The 16,858-nt window shown below is 43.7% G+C and overlaps 1 protein-coding gene and 1 non-coding gene across 5 annotated transcripts; one reads left to right on the top strand and one right to left on the bottom strand.

The window, feature by feature from the left end:
• Positions 1–23: 23 nt before the first annotated feature.
• Positions 24–16,553, top strand: C18H16orf46 (chromosome 18 C16orf46 homolog). Of its 4 annotated transcripts, XM_006044484.4 has the most exons (4): positions 24–220; positions 7,216–7,463; positions 8,627–9,586; positions 16,286–16,553. In XM_006044484.4, the coding sequence occupies exons 2-4, from the start codon at positions 7,254–7,256 to the stop codon at positions 16,307–16,309; spliced, it is 1,194 nt and encodes a 397-aa protein (XP_006044546.2). In that variant the 5' UTR covers positions 24–220; positions 7,216–7,253; the 3' UTR covers positions 16,310–16,553. The 4 variants fall into 4 exon arrangements, with proteins under 4 accessions (XP_006044546.2, XP_006044544.2, XP_006044545.2 ...); XM_006044482.4 differs by lacking the exon at positions 16,286–16,553 and having other exon boundaries at positions 27–220; positions 8,627–11,111; XM_006044483.4 differs by lacking the exons at positions 24–220; positions 16,286–16,553 and adding an exon at positions 332–435 and having other exon boundaries at positions 8,627–11,111.
• TRNAG-CCC lies at positions 6,040–6,112 on the bottom strand. Its single transcript has one exon. It is a non-coding gene; the product is annotated as a tRNA-Gly (tRNA).
• Positions 16,554–16,858: the final 305 nt, after the last annotated feature.

Genomic DNA, 16,858 nt, shown 5'->3' with positions numbered 1-16,858 from the left:
CGCCCCGCCCCCAGCGCGTCTGTAACGCAGGGCAACCGCCCCTGTAGCCCGCCGGCGGGGACTAACCTGCCCGGGTCCTTCCACCTCGCTGGCCCCTCAGGAGGGTGTGAGCGGCCGGGCCGCTTCCCCGCCTCCGGGTCGAGGCCCCAGACTGCTCCACCGGCGGCAGAGCGAGACGCCTTGCCCAGTTGGGAAGGGAGCTGCCTTCTGAGGCGGGGAGGTAAAAGGAAGAGAAGAAGCTGGGCCTGAAGAAGAGTGGGCAGGGCCTGGCGGGGGGGGGGGGTGGGGTGCGGAGTGGGTGGGGCAGTGGGAGGAGCCGCTGAAAGGGCGGAGCCCTATGAGAGAGCGGCCCTTGGAGGAAGGGGTAGGGTTGGTGGGGGCGCCTCGCTGGAGGGCATAGCTATTGAAAGAAGGGGAGGCATCTTTTGTGGCCAGGTAGGATTCTGGAGGAAGGGGAGGGCCGAGAGGAGGAAGAAAGAAAGGTCTTGGAAGAAGGGTAGGGAGCCACGCTGTCAAGTGCCTGGGCTTTTGGAAACAGATGGCAAGAGTTGTGTTTTTGAAGACTTGAATTTTCCTGTACATTGTATGCTGTGTGAGAGCTGGGAAGACTGGGGTTGCTCTACCATTTTACTACCCTTGCTAGGCAGAAGGAGAAGCGGGTGGCAGAGGATGGGATGGTCAAATACCAACGACTACTCCATGGACATGAAAAGACCCCTGATGCTGGGAAAGATTGAAGGCAGGAGGAGAAGGGGAGACAGAGGATGAGATGGTTGGATGGTATCACCGACTCGATGGACATGAGTTTGAATAAACCACGGGAGTTGGTGATGGACAGGGAGGCCCGGAATACTGCAGTCCATGGGGTCGCAAAGAGTCGGACACGACTGAGCAACTGAACTGAACTGGGAGATAGTGGAGCACGGAGGAGCCTGGCATGCTGCAGTCTATGGGGGGGGGGGGGGTCACAAAGAGTCGACAGGACTTAGCAACTGAACAACCACCACCAGTGCGAGGCATCTCATGAACACTTAATGAGTAATGAATGTGACTGGAAAAAGCAGATGAGTTGGAGACTGGGATTGGAGTGAAATGTTCTGATAGGGAGGGATGGTTGTAGAAACTGCGCTCCTAGGAATCATTCTATGAATAATCAAAGCTGCTGTGCTCTGTGGGCATGTAAGAAGCATAAAGCACAGATAATTAACATGGTGGTTTAGTCACTAAGTTGTGTCGGACTCTTGCAACCCCATGGACTGTAGCCTGCCAGGCTCCTCTGTCCATGGGATTCTCCAGGTGAGAATACTGGAGTGGCTTGCCATTTCCTTCTCCAGGGGATCTTCCTGACACTGGAATCCAACCCAGGTCTCCTGCATTGCAGGCAAATTCTTTACCGACTGAGCTATGAGGTATAGGAATTGAGGGTAGCCATTTGTAGTCTGATTATAAGGATGAGTGATAGCAGAAATGTGGCAAAGATAATGGCAAAAAGAAAGAGTGCCTGCCTTCTTCAGTCAGTAAGATGTCTCAAATTCCTCTCTCATGCTTTAAATCTCTGACTTCTGCTGCTGCTGCTCCTGCTGCTAGCCAAAGAAAACTCTCTGCTTTTAAGGGACACATATCATTAGATTTCCTGAAGAAGGGCATGGCAACCCACTCCAGTATCCTTGCCTGGGGAATCCCCATGGACAGAAGAGCCTGGTGGGCTACAGTCCATGGAGTTGCAGAGTCAGACACGACTGAGTGACTAAGTACAGTACATCATTTAGATTAGGCCCATCCCAGTAAACCAAGATTGTTTCCCTGTCATCAGGTCAACCAATTGGTACCCATAATTACATCTGTAAAATCCCTTTTGCCGCGTAACATAACTTATTCATGGAATAGTCCCAGGGATTAGAATGGAAAACCTTGTGCAGGGAGGATTTTCAGAATTTAATTTACTACATTATCTTTTAGGAATATTGTAGAAAAATTACTGCAGCAGTTTTTTTTTTTTTAACCCAGTTTCAGTGAACATAAATTATACATTACTCATGCGAAGAGTTGACTCATTGGAGAAGACTCTGATGCTGGGAGGGATTGGGGGCAGGAGGAGAAGGGGACGACAGAGAATGAGATGGCTGGATGGCATCACTGACTCGATGGACTTGAGTCTGAGTGAACTCCGGGAGTTGGTGATGGACAGGAAGGCCTGGCGTGCGGAAATTCATGGGGTCGCAGAGTCGGACACGACTGAGCGACTGAACTGAACTGAAGCCTACCTTTAATGAGAATTTTGTCTTTGAATCGACTCAAGTATACTCTTAGTCTTTCGAAGAATGGTCCTTGGGACTTACCTGGTGGTACAGTGAATAAGAATCTGCCTGCCAATACAAGAGACAGGGGTTTGATCCCTGGTCCAGGGAGATTCCACAAGCCACAGAGCAACTAAGCCCATGAACCACAATTACTGAGCCTGAGCTCTAAAGCCGGCAAACCACAACTACTGAGCCCTTGTGCTGCAGTTTCTGAAGTGCATGTGCCCAAGTGTGTGTATTACTGTTGTTGTTGTTTAGGTGCAAAGTCGTGTCCGACTCTTTTGCCAACTGTACAGGCAAAATATGATGGCAAATATGGGGAATCACTGGCTTTTAGGTACTTCTGCCTAGAAGTGACTCATATGATTTCAGTCCTGTTATTAGCCGAAATAAGTCACAAGGCACTGCTTAACTTCAAGGAGAAATATAGATAATGCTTCTCTGTCTCCAAAAGGAAAAGGAAGAAAGATTTGGGGGACCAATAGTAGCATCTTGGTACCACACTGGTTTGGTATCATCAGAGGTGATGTATGAAGCAAATGACCTTTACGTATATTATAAATGTCACTACCTAAAATAAGAATATTTGTGGTCTTTAAAAATAGAGTCCAGGGGCTATGGGAATGGAAAAGTCCTAGATTTGGGGACAGAGGATGAGATGGTTGGATGGCATCACTGACTCAATGGACATGGGTTTGAGCAAACTCCAGGAGATAGTGGAGGATGGAGAAGCCTGGCGTGCTGCAGTCCATGGGGTTGCAAAGAGTCAGACACGACTTAGCAACTGAAGATAAAATTAAAACATTATAATTATTTTCTTAAAACTGTTTTCAATTTTCTAGATTCAGAAACATTTATGAAAATACAAAATACAAGGTCCAAGAATAGATAGACAATCTCAAAGAAGTTGGAGGAGTAACTGTTGAATATCAAGATATGAATCTGGAGCAGGATAATTGAGGGATTGGGAGCAGGAGGAGAAGGGGACGACAGAGGATGAGATGGCTGGATGGCATCACTGACTTGATGGATGTGAGTCTCAGTGAACTCCAGGAGTTGGTGATGGACAGGGAGGCCTGGCGTGCTGTGATTCATGGGGTCGCAAAGAGTCAGACACAACTGAGCGACTGATCTGATCTGATTTCTGATAGGAATCAATATGATATTGGTGAATGGAGAGACACAGGTTAATGGGCCAGAATAGGGTGTTCTAAAATATACCCAAATAAATATCAGTTCAGTCATTCAGTTGTGTCTGAGTCTTTGCAACCCCATGAATTGCAGCATGCTAGGCTTTCCCTGTCCATCACCAACCCCCGGAGTTTACCCAAACTCATATCCATTGAGTCAGTGATGCCATCCAACCATCTCATCCTCTGTCGTCCTCTTCTTCTCCTGCCTTCAATCTTTCCCAGGATCAGAGTCTTTTCAAATGAGTCAGCTCTTCACATCAGGTGGCCAAAGTATTGGAGTTTCAGCTTCAATATCAGTCCTTCCAATGAACACTCAGGACTGATCTCCTTTAAGATGGACTGGTTGGATCTCCTTGCAGTCTAAGGGACTCTCAAGAGTCTTCTCCAACACCACAGTTCAAAAGCATCAATTCTTTGGCAGTCAGCTTTCTTTATAGTCCAGCTCTCACAGCCATACATGACTACTGGAGAAACCATTGCCTTGACTAGACAGACCTTTGTTGGCAAAGTAATGTCCTTGCTTTTGAATATGCTGTCTAGGTTGGTCATAACTTTCCTTCCAAGGAGTAAGCGTCTTAATTTCATGGCTGCAGTCACCATCTGCAGTGATTTTGGAGCCCCCCCAAATAAAGTCTGCCACTGTTTCCACTCTTTCCCCATCTATTTGCCATGAAGTGGTGGGGCCAGATGCCATGATCATAGTTTTCTGAATGTTGAGCTTTAAGCCTACTTTTTCACTTGATCACTTGCATCAAGAGGCTCTTTAGTTCTTCTTCACTTTCTGCCATAAGGGTGGTGTCATCTGCATGTCTGAGGTTATTGATATTTCTCTTGCCAAATAAACATAGCCAATTGATTTTTGACCAAAAAAAAAAAAAAATTAAATGCAGGAAGAATAATCTTTGAAAAAGAATGTTGCAACCACTGGCTGTTTATATTCAAAAACTTAATTCAAAATGTATCATAGACCTAAATATAAACCATAAAACTATATAACTTTGAAAATTAAATACAGAAAATCTTTATGACCTATGGTTAGGCAAAGTGTTATTAGACATAACACCAAAACATAATCCATTAAAAACAAAACCAAACCCACATATGATAAAACTGGTCCTCATTTTAACTTTTATACAACATATCTGTAAGAGTAGCAACAGAAGATAATGTCCTTTCTCTGGCCTCTGCTGTAATATTGGTGTGTCTTTGCCACTGACCAGTGGAGAAGGCAATGGCACCCCACTCCAGTACTCTTGCCTGGAAAATCCCATGGACGGAGGATCCTGGTAGGCTGCAGTCCATGGGGTCGCTAAGAGTCGGACATGACTGAGCGACTTCACTTTGACTTTTCACTTTCATGCATTGGAGAAGGAAATGGTAACCCACTCCAGTATTCTTGCCTGGAGAATCCCAGGGACAACGGGCCTGGTGGGCTGCCATCTATAGGGTTGCACAGAGTCGGACACGACTGAAGCGACTTAGCAGCAGCAGCAGCAGTGGTAATGAAGTCTTTGTTCCTTTCAGGAGCAGGGCAGTTCGTATTCTAAGTTACAGATTGGTTAGGGTGTCAAAGCTCCATTGAGTTTGCCAGATGTCTAACAGAAAGGCATTTGGTAGTCTCTGTACTTCTCAGTCCATTAACAAATGACATCATCACAACGTGGGGTTAGAGATCCTGAAGGTAATGTCTGTGTTTTTTCTTTTCCTCCTGCATTTCCAATGCCTTCTTTTGTATTCAGTAAATTCAATGAGAAGGCCTTGAGTCCTTTGACTTAAAGAGTAATTGGCCAGTTATTTATGGAGTGTCTCCAAATCTTCCCCTGTGGCTCAGCTGGTAAAGACTCCACCTGTAATGAGTGAATCCTGGGTTCAGTCCCTGGGTTGGGAAGATCCCTTGGAGAAGGGAAAGGCTACCCACTCCAGTATTCTGGCCTAGAGAATTCCATGGACTGTATAGCCCATGGGGTCACAAAGAGTCAGACACAACTGAGCAATTTTCACTTTTCCAAATCATCTTCATAAACTATATTCTCCAATTTTTTTCTGAGTTTTTTTCCCACCTTTTGGTACATCTCTTTAAATAAGTCCCTGTTCAAGGTCTTTACCCCAATTAAATTATCCAAACCATGAAATCTGTTCTTTGATACATTTATTCAGTTTGCTTAAGATTAAAATTCATGCTTTGCTCACCTCCACTGTTATCCTGTTTTATTTCTTGAACCATTCTGTTAACATGATGGCTTGAAAAAAAAAAAAAAATTTTATTATGGAAAATTTCACAGTGACCCAAAAGTACAGTGAATAGTGCAGTTAACCTCAATGTCCTCACACTCTTCTACAACAAACAGAATTTGTGGCTTTTTTTATTTCCTTGTTCTCACTCTAACCACAACCAACCACCCCCACCCCCTTGCAGGATTATTTTGAAGCAAATCATGATGACTTATGTTCAATTGGTAAAATAATAAGCTATTTTACAGGCTTTTGAAAAAAATTATTTATTTATTTGGCTGTGCCAGGTCTTAGTTACAACATGTGGGATCCAATTCCCTGACCAGGGATTGAACCCAGGCTCCCTGCATTGGGAGTGCAGAGTCTTAGCCACTGGACCACCAGGGAAGGCCCCTATTTACAGGGTTTTTTGCTGATCATTTTCTTCCATTGCTGTTTAAATGCTACTAGAAAAGATATTTTCTGTATCACACTGAATTTCCCATAGGCTGTTTCTTAGAGTCTCACTCATCTTTTTTTAATTTTCATTCATCTTCTTTATTTCATTTCTAAATATCTTAAGTTCCTTTGGCCTTTTCATCTTGAAAAGGATCAGCTTTTCTTTGGGTTTATTCTTGTTTATCCAGACATGTACTTTTGGGGCTTGCTTGGACCTCAGTCAACATTTTCTTCTTGGTACATTTTTTGGTTCTAGCCACTTCAATAGCGTATGTCATAGAATTTAATATCTTCTGGCATACATGTGTGTGCCTTCCTGCTTTGTACTCCAAATCCAATTTTCTAGTTGCATCTGCAAATGCATTTTCCCATGGGAGCATTTTCACTGTGATCCTTGTGTTTCCTTGATGTGATTTTCTAAGAAACATATGGATTTTGATGTATGTTTTATACCAGTGATTCTTAAACCAAATCAGATTGTAAAGCTCTGTGGAAGTCAAGAAGTGGAAGAACACGAGCTCTGATTTACTTTAAATCTATAAACAAGGCATAATTTTACCATCAGAAAATCAGTATTACACTACTGCAGATTTTTGCTTCCAAATAGAAGGAAACTGCATGTAATTGGTAAGAAATCACATAGCCACCCTTTTAGTTGACCTTTGATTGCTTTTTGCACATTTCTATTTGTCATCTCTTACATGAGTTTGGAAGATAAGAATGGACAATGAATCTTTTTTCTTTTAAATAAATCCAGGTGTTTTATTTGTTTTTTGCCACACTATTCAGCATGCGGGATGTTAGATCCCTGATCAGGGATAGAACCCATACCCCCTGCAGTGGAAGCACCAGGGAAGTCCTAAATCCATAAGTCTTTGAAATTAGCCTTATATTTTATAATGTCAATAGTTGGCAATGGATGGTTTCATAATATTTCTTCTGTCTATTCCTGAACATGTCTTGATGATGTTTCACCTGAGTTATTGAATTGGTTTTTTAAAAGAAACAAAGCAGTATTAAAAGCTAAGTTCCATTTGCATTTTAAACCACAGGAAGAAGATGTTAAAGACTTTAAGCAACCATCACAGTAATGGATTTCGGTCACAAAAATGAGACTGAATTAGAAAATAGTGAAAATTATGAAATTCAAAGCACAGAAGAAACTGAATTAATCTATACTTGTCCAGATGAAAGAAGTGAAAAGAATCATGTTTGTTGTCTTCTCAATATCAGTGACATTACACTTGAACAAGATAAAAAAGCCAAAGAGTTTGTCATTGGAACTGGATGGGAAGAAGCAGTGAGTATTTTCTTGAGTTAGGTCTTGTGCATGTTAGGGTTTTGATACAAGTCTTTTACTATTTTCAGAAATAGTTACTGTTGCCAAAAAAAAATGTGTAAGCAAGGAAACAGAAACCTCTGAAACAGAGGTAGAATATTAATGATGATGATAACAGTACCTTTTATTGAGTATTTATGAGCATTCTGTATGGACAAGCACAGTACTAAATGCTTCACATACATCAATTCATTCACCCTCTCAGGTGTTATGAATAGCCTCACTTTTTGGAAAAGGAAACCAAAGCACCAAAAATGAAATGTGTCAAAATCTCCCAGGCGGTGGTCAAGGCAGGAGCTTGACCCCAGCTTTTCTGGACTCCAGAACACAATTCCCTTAACTCAAGCTACTTAACTTAACTCCTGCTACTTAACTCCCCAAGAGACCAGAGATTTCTATCCTGGTGGTTCTATGCAGAACCCTGTGGTTTATTCTTAAACTATTCTTAGAATCAGTAATGAAATATAAGGGAATTGGTCTGATCGCTTGGCAATGTCACAGCTAGGGCTGGGAGGGGAGAGGGGTGTCTCTGGATGTACTGGGGTTGAGGCTGGGGTGCTGCTCCACATTGTAGAATGCCCGGGGTGGCTCCCACCACAGGAGATGCTCCAGCCCTGTCTCAGTTCGGGCTGCTAGAAGAGAATACCATAGGCTGGGCAGCTTAAGCAACAGACATTTATTTCTTACAGTTTGGGAGGAATGTTCGAAATCTGGGTGCCAAGGTCGGTTTCTTGGTGGGAGCCGTATTCTTGGTTATATCCTCACACAGCCTTCTTTGGTGCAGGCAAGCACAGAGAGCCTGCAGTACAAGAAAGCCTGGCAGGTGGGACAAGTATGGTTTTGATTTTATTTTAATAGTTCTGAATTTATTTTAATACACATCTAAAAAATATATATATAGTCAGCACATCAGTGTGCTGATAGATACTATCGCTTAGTATTTTAGTCTTTAAAAATACTATTACAAATACTATGGCATAGTAGGAGGCTAAACTAAGCATGAAAAGTTAAAATAAATTAAGTCAATCCGAAGAAAAATATTGATTCAAATAGGAGAGTCAAAATGGGGATGTGGCCACAGTGGGGGCAGCTAGGCTGAGAGTAACACACTGCTTTATCTGCAGGTCCGAGGCTGGGGACAGATTTCTCCAACTGCCTGCATCTGGCCCAGGAAGAAGCTTAAGAAGGCGAGGGTGGGAGAAAGTGCCAGCAGCTGCTTACTCTGTGTCAATCTCTCCCATGGGAGCCTGGAGGCCAGGCCTCAGTCGGAGGGCGGGAAGTTGGAGTCTGGGGCTTCAGCTCCAGCTCCAGCCGAGGCAGGCCCAGAGAAGGATGGAGGCAGCCTCTCCCAGACCCCAGGCACCCCCCCAGGCCCCACTACGACCTCCAGGGAAGTTAACAAAATCTGCTTTCCCACCTACAGTCAGGGAGAGAAGAAAAGTCTGCAAATAAAGGAGTTCATTTGGTGCCTGGAAGACTGGGCCACCCCGGAGACCGTTAGGGGCAAGGACCCCAGAAGGCCCTGGAGAGGCACTGACAGAATTCTCCCTGCCTCAGACTCCCTGACTTCCAAAGCCCTTTTAGTCCTCCCTCCCTTGAAGTCTTCGCCCCCAGATGGCTTGGATGTTCTGGGTAAGAAGACTAAGAACTTTTTCTTGCGGCCAGAAGAGAAGGGGCTGAGTGTGGAGAAGGATGAGTGTGTGGCTTATGCCTATGGAGTGAAAGCGGTTGACGGGGCAGGCGAAAAGCAGCCCACTGAGCTGGCCAGGCACCTCAGAGTCAAGGACATGCAGCCTTTCCTCACCCCGGTGGCCCGGACGCCCCTGCTGGCCGAGCCTGAGCCCTGCTGCCTGCACTGGTCCCGCCTGCCTGAGAAAAACCTGCTGTGCCCTCCCTGCTATCTGGCCACCTTCCAGCTTTTGCAGAAACAAGGAGCGAGGAACTACAAAGCCAGACTCAAAGCCAGGGAGCCCAGACCTCCCATGAAAACCCCAAAGCGCATCCTCACAGAGGCCAAGCAGGAAAACAGGCCCCAAATGTTGGAGACCAAAGTGTTCTCAAGACCTCTCTTGCCGTCCCTCACAGTGAGCAGAGTTGTTATTCCCATTTCCACTCACCGACTCCTTTGACCTGCTACAATATAATTCCCTGGGAACAAGCAGCGTCTGAACATGGTTCATCTTCTCTCCCCTGTCTCCCTCCTGCCCCACCCCAGTCTCTTTCTCTTTCTCCTTCTCTTCATCTCGCACACTCTTCTCTCCCTCTCTCCCCGGGTCCTTTTTTGGTGGTAGATCAGGGACAGCTGAACCTCATAGTACGGATTTTGATGTACTCTCAAAACCTCCACATTTTGGTCCATTTACAAAACGCACACTGGTTGTGCCAGTCTCAGCCTCAGCCTGGCTTATCTGTGCCCTGGAAGACAAGTGCATGGTGGGGAAGCTGGAGGGCCTCCCTCTGGGGTTGCCCCCAGGTCAGCCCCTGAACCCCAGTGCTTCAAGCCAGGCGTCCTGGGCTTATTGAGACCAAATCGTTTCCTGATCTTTTGAACCTGGCAGATGGTCTATCAGTTGCCACATTTTCTCTTGCAACAGAGATCTGCTTTAATTGAAACAGTGTTGTAAGAGAAAATTCCAGCCTGTGTCCAGATGAATTTCCTGTGTCCAGGGTGGCATATCCTTATATTGATATTGGATGGATGGATGTGCCATATCCATTGTATCTTACGTGTCCCAGATTTCATATACTTAGAGCCTCATGTTAGTCTCTGTGTCTGGGAGGTTTTGGCTACCTTTCTACAAAATTCATCGTGAGAGGCAGGTTGAAAATAATTATTATTTTTTAAATGTCACTGTGATTATTGTTAGCACACATGCTTCTTCAAGTCTTACATCTACTATTTGGGAACCTGACATCCCCAGACAGAGTTATGGGATGGAGGTGTGACTTTCTTCCTTCTTCCATCTTTCCTCCCCCCTCATTTTACTCCAGTGCACATTTCCTGAAGTTGTGTATAAATTAAATGTTTGTAAATAAGTTATATTTTAAATGTGAAGTGACAATGCTATGTAGAGAGATGCTGTGAAGAACAATTTTGTAATGTGAAAAGCCATTTAGCTGCTCTGTAATTATATAGTTTGCATTTGCTTAAAGTATATTATACTTGAACTGTAGGCTTTCCATCTCCTAAGTGATGGGCAGACAGAATATATGGCTATTTGTAAACATCTGCTTTCCATAACTGGTCTTTGTAATGTCTTGTCTGTTTAAGTTTAGTTTTGTTGGTTTGTCTTTACAAAACACCAGAAATGCAGGAATGATTACAGTACAATAGTCATTTAAAGGTGTATTTTGCCTTTTGAGGTTGGACACTTTACAGACTAGAAGCACTTTTCAGGTTCTACTCACCCTTTCTCATCTGAATGAAGAAACCATCTGAATTCACATCCAAGAAGAGGTCCCGATTTCCCTCTGTGTCTGCACACTGCGGGTGTCGGACCCAGTGCTGCTTGAGCACTGTCCAGCTCTGGCAACCTGCCTACCTGAGTCCGTGGTTTTTTCCAAGTCCTTCTTTGTAGACTGCAGAATAATGAATAAGCTCACTGTGTATACACCTGTCAAAGTGTTTGCTTGGGAGGGAAAAGTTTCTACCAGTATGAATGAGGGACAGAGCACACCTGCTCAGCCCAGGGCTACTTACCAGTTGAGATCTTGCCACAGTTTGAACTGATACAAGTAACAACAGAAAGAATTTTTTTTTTTTCTTAAGAAAAACTCACTTCTTGAGATAAGGGTTATATATTCTATACCTTTGGGGATAAACATATAATAATTTAGAATTGAGATTTAGTTTGAACAAAGGACCCACATTTAAAGGTTTGTTGTTGTTCAGTCATGTTTGACTCTTTGCCACCCCGTGTTGGTTTTAGTATCTTAAAAATTTTTTTTAATCAACTAGTTTTTTTTTTAAATTATGAAAGCATCTATTTCTTTAGGTAATTATTCAAATACCTGATAAAGTCCCTCTGGTATCTTATTTGTGTTGGCCGAGGAAGTTTGGCTTGCTTCTCTGGACAAAGTCACTTTAGGCCTTGTCCCAGTTTCTAATCAGATTAAATCAGGACATTCAAACTGGTCTTTGATATCCAAGTCTATCTAGATAAAGGCTAAATGTTTACTAGAATGCAATAACAAAAATCTAGGTCAGTAACAAAAATCCTTCCATTTTAAGGACTCAACATGTTATAATTCAGTCCCAATCACCCTCTTCCTACCTCCAGGTGATGACCTCAAATTAAGTTTTGGTTCTTATGTGTTGTTGTTAGTCGCTCAGTTGCGTCCAACTCTTTGCCACCCCCTGAACTGTAGCCTGCCAGGCTCTTCTGTCTGTGGAATTCTCCAGCGAGAATACTAGAGTGGGTTGCCATTCCCTGCTCCAGGGGATCTTCCAGACCTAGGGATCGATTCTCAAGCCAAACATGGAGGGCTCTGTGTTTCATCTTTTATTCTGTTAATTTGTATCATTAGTAAAACTTTCCAAACTCCTATTTTTCTGGAAATTTAAAAAATCACCGAGTGGAAGTGTGGCTGCTCCCAACACAGGGCTCCTCTGCAGAGCCTCACCTCCTAGGGGAGGCCACACTGAGTTCTGGGAGTGCTGCTGAGCAAGTGCAGGGCCAGAGGGACTGGACACTTGGGAGAGTGTAGATCTGACGGTGATGGGGGGACAAGGGCCAGGGGAAGATTAAGTCAGAATAAGACCCGGCAATGTCTGGACAAGTATGGCGAGCTTTGGCTACTCGGGGAGATTTCCTCTCATTTTTAGCTTTGTTCTTTTTAGTCTGGACTAGATCTATTTTGCTTTCAATCTCTCCCTCTCCTAAGTGCCGGAGCCCCAGCCCATCTCTATGCAGGCTCCCCCGGCTGGCCAAGCAGGCTGAGCTGCACAATTGGAGTCCTCACACCTGGGACTTTTTGGGGTGTCTGGGCTTGGGTTCAAGTGCAGCCTTGGTGCTGCGGTTCAGGGGCTCCTGAGAAGCCAGATGAGGAAGAAACAGGGGCTCCCGTGGCTGTGGGCAGACAAGGGAGTTTGCTGGTACCACAGGCAACACTCACCCACTGTCTGCCAGGCTAACTGCGGCCCTGGAGCCAGGAGAGGTTCTGTGCTGTGCCCTTGAGGCCCAGGCTAAACTCTGACCCGAGTACCACTAACCTATCACGTGACACAATAATTCCACTTGAATTGGCAAGGCACTATTCTAAGTGTTCAGAGCCTCTTCTGGGTATTGCCTCCTTTTATCCTGAGCAAATTCATGAGGCTTGGGGCTCATTTTTTCCCGTGACCCAAGAAGAAACTCATCAACAGAGTTTGGGTTCAGGTGTGCAGCTTGGGCATCTGAAGGTGCCAACTTATCTCCAAGGTGAAGAAACAGCTGGAGTGCTGGGTGGAAAGAATCATGTAGGGCAAGGAAGGAGGACTTCGGAATGTCTTTCCTTCCTGTTAGATGGGAATAATTTCAGACACAGGATGTGGTGAAGACGAGGAGGTAATGTATGTAAAACGCTCACAGAGATTTGTGGTTTTCCAGAATGTCGTGATCAGATCAAATACAGATAGCTGGATCATTTCCCTTTAATGAATGCCAGGCTGTTCAGAATCATTTAGAAATCCTGTGGGCATGGCCAGTTGTCACGTGGACTCTTTAAAAAGCTCACCTCCCTAACTTGTCAACTTGGGGGTCCTTGGTTGGGATGCCTGTCAATCAGTTCATGGGCCATCTTCATTGCCTGGCCCTTCTCATCCTGTTTTGCCTGAATTTCCACCGCAGCAGTCTAAACATGATTGCTCTCCAGACTTATGCCATGTCTCTCAGACTGGTGTTGTGTCATCCTGAGGTGTTACAGCAAAAAATTTACTTCTCAAGTTTAATCTAGCAGATCAAAGCTATTGTATATCTTCCTGAACACAGTCTAAAGTAACTCAGTAACTAAAACTAGCACCATCTTTTTTTTTCCTAGGAGCTGAAAACTAGACATTTTTAAATTTACTCTGTCCTATAAAATGAGGGTTAGGGTTAGGGACTTCCCTGATGTTCCAGTGGTTAAGACCCCGTGCTTCCAGTGCAGGGGATGCAGGTTCGATTCCTGGTCAGGGAAAAATTGAGGGAATTAATACCTAAGGTACTTCCTGATTCTGTCATTTTAGTGAAGTTAACTTGCCTGTAAACATTACTGCTGCTACTGCTAAGTTGCTTCAGTCGTGTCCGACTCTGTGTGACCCCATAGACGGCAGCCCACCAGGCTCCCCCGTCCCTGGGATTCTCCAGGCAAGAATACTGGAGTGGGTTGCCATTTCCTTCTCCAATGCATGAAAGTGAAAAGTCAAAGTGAAGTCACTCAGTCGTGTCCAACTCTTAGCGACCTCATGGACTGCAGCCTACCAGGCTCCTCCGTCCATGGGTTTTCCAGGCAAGAGTACTGGAGTTGGGTGCCATTGCCTTCTCCGAGTAAACATTACTAGACACTCAAAATGTGAACAGTTCTTTCTGTCAGATTTGTGATCAGATTGACTCTGGATGCTGGCTCTTGTAGTGTAAAATTAAAAGAAAATCTAAGTGAATTTCAATTTCTACATTTCAAAAGTTGCTTACAGTAGAAGTCCTAAAAGAGACTTTTTTTTTTTACGTAAGACCCACATGGCTCAGTGGTAAAGAACCCTCCTTAATGCAGGAGATGCAAGAGATGTGGGTTCGCTCCCTGGGTAGATCCCCTGGAGGAGGAAATGGCAACCCACTCCAGTGTTCTTGCCTGGGAAATCCCATGGACAGAGGAGCCTACAGTCCATGGGGTTGCAAAGAGATGTAACTGAGCACCCACCAGAACTCAACTTTTCTAATACATCCTTTCTAAACAGCATACACGCTTTATTTTATTTTAGGCCGTGCTGGGTCTTCGTTGCTGGGTGTGGACTTTCTCTAGTTGCGCCAAGTAGGGGCTTCTCACTGCTGTGGCTTCTCTTGTTGCGGAGCACGGGCTCCAGGGTGGGTGTGCTTCAGTAGTTGCTGCACACGGGCTCAGTAGTTGTGGCGCAGGGGCTTAGTTGCCCCGAGGCATCTGGGATCTTCCTGGGCCAGGGATCACACTGCAATATACACACTTCTTACAGATTTCAATGGCCGAGCATCTTTGGAAATAAGCATTGCATCCACAGCAATGCTTAAAGTTCCACCTCACCAACTGGCCCTATCCCTTGGGCAGGACTTTTCAACCTTGGCACTACTGGCATTAGGGATGGGTAGTTCTTTGTGTGGGGTTGTTTGTGCATAAAGGGAAACAGCAGCATTTCTGGCCTCTACGCACTAGATGCCAAAGGTCCCCTCCCAGTTGTGACAATCAAGAATGTCTTTAGGCATTGCCAAGTGCCACAAGGGCCCAGGTGAGAATAGGTGCTTTAGGGAATTAATCATCTAGAATCCAATACCTGTTTGCAGCTTCTCTGACAGCTTTGCTTCCAGAGCAAGCAGAAGCCTTGGCACAGAGGCAAAGGGAATGTGGGATTAGTTCCTCCTGCCTCATCCTGGGCAGCATGAGTGCTCTTGGCTTTGACCTGGTCCCTCAGGGCCTCCTGGGGGCACCTGCTCCATTTCCCTCCAGGCCTGCTTTTCTCTGGGACCATTTCTCTCAGAGTTAACAGTAGGGCTCATTTAGTCAGAGCCAGGGAGAGCTGTAGGCATAATCTGATTCTCTTTAGGAGAATGTGCATTATTTTGGCAAGGTTTTCAAGAAAATTCTTAGATGCTAAATTGATGTGTTTACATTTAATGGCATAATTCAGAATTCTCTACTTTTCAACCAGTGCTCTCCTCACGTTCACTGTGCTAAATCAGTGTGAATACTGAGAGGCAGCCCAGTATGTATGATCCTCCTTAATAGCCACTGGAAAATTGATACTTTATATATGTGAAAATGGCTTTTTTCCTCTCATTTGGCTCAAACTACGCCTTGCTTCCCTATGTATCTTAAAATGAAACAATTTCTCACTTACTTAAACTTGAGGAGTGCTAACTTAAAGATATAACATAAAGTAGCCTTATTTCCAGCAACACAGGAGGGTTAGGACTATTAACTGTAAAATGTGAAAGAACTGTTAGCAATTTCATTTAACATCTGCATGTGCTCTGAAGAGAAGTAGAAATCTAACTAACAAGATAAAAACCACTGGTCCCGATATTGTTCATGACTCTGCTCGGGCTCTGTTTTGTGGCCATTCACCAAATCCTCATGATGGACTTTTCTAATGCAATCTCAGGAAAATGGAATGTTAAGGAGATACCATTATAGTAGCTAATGGGAGAACTTGAAATCTGAAAACTTACTCCTTAGACACGTATGTCATCAGAGAAACGGGATTTAAACAGTTTTAAATATACTGTATCTTACCAAAAGGCTAAAAAAAAAAAAAAAAAAAGATACCAGCCTACAACTCATTAATAAGTACTAGACTCTCAAATATAGCTAAACAAAAACTATTACCACAAACTGAACTAAGACAATATAAACAGTTCCTAAAACATCCTTTGCCAAAGTTTGGATGGCTTCTCAAAAAGCAAACTATAAAATCTTAAGTTTTGAGAGCTCACTTTTTAAATAGGGAAGTCTTTGAGGAGCATTTTAAGGTTAGATATCCTTTTGTGATAAGTTAACTCAGATGCACTGACTTCTGCCAAATTTTTATTGCAGCACAAGCTCTACATTTTCTGAAGTCACTAAATTTCTCGTTACAGCACAGGAAAAAGAAGATAAAGTAGGAGAAGTATCAGTTTCAAATTCAGTCCTAAGCAGCAACATTCTTGAGATGCAATCATAAAACCAAATATTTCACCCAGGACAAGGAAAAAGCAGTGGATCACCAGAAAGCAGAGTATAAAAAGCTGCAAGAAGATGTGAAAAAAAAAAAAAAAGAAAAGCAGTGAGAAGATGCCAAGCTTGGAACAAGGTCTTATTGACACATTCTATGCTCATGTCACTTCTTTAGGCTAAAAAAAAAAAAAAAAAGTCTTTGTTCACATAGGTAATATATACATCTTTCAGAATTTATGGAGATAAATTTTTTAAAAAATATTTTTTTATTTTCTGAAATATTTGACTGTTTCAATGATAAACTAAAAGTTATAAATTCTGTTGTTTCTTCTTTGTAGTCTTTATGTCCTGTAATATTAACTTGCTAGATGGTGAAGGAACCAAGTTAATGGAAGGGCCTTGATGGTGAGTTTCTCATGTGACAATCTTTGCTATTTCTGATTTTGTGGATTTAGAACAAAGTTACAAATGTGCTTATTATTTATTAGTAAGGCAAT

Source organism: Bubalus bubalis, chromosome 18 (genome assembly GCF_019923935.1).
Source record: "Bubalus bubalis isolate 160015118507 breed Murrah chromosome 18, NDDB_SH_1, whole genome shotgun sequence".
Classification (NCBI taxonomy): domain Eukaryota; kingdom Metazoa; phylum Chordata; class Mammalia; order Artiodactyla; family Bovidae; genus Bubalus; species Bubalus bubalis.
This window is presented reverse-complemented; position numbering and strand designations above follow the sequence as displayed.

Excerpts from the sequence above, each read along its gene's own strand:
- C18H16orf46 (XM_006044482.4), top strand. The coding sequence starts at position 7,254 with ATGGATTTCGGTCACAAAAATGAGACTGAATTAGAAAATAGTGAAAAT. Across the intron at positions 7,464-8,626 it reads GAACTGGATGGGAAGAAGCA|GTCCGAGGCTGGGGACAGAT; the intron begins GTGAGTATTTTC and ends CTTTATCTGCAG.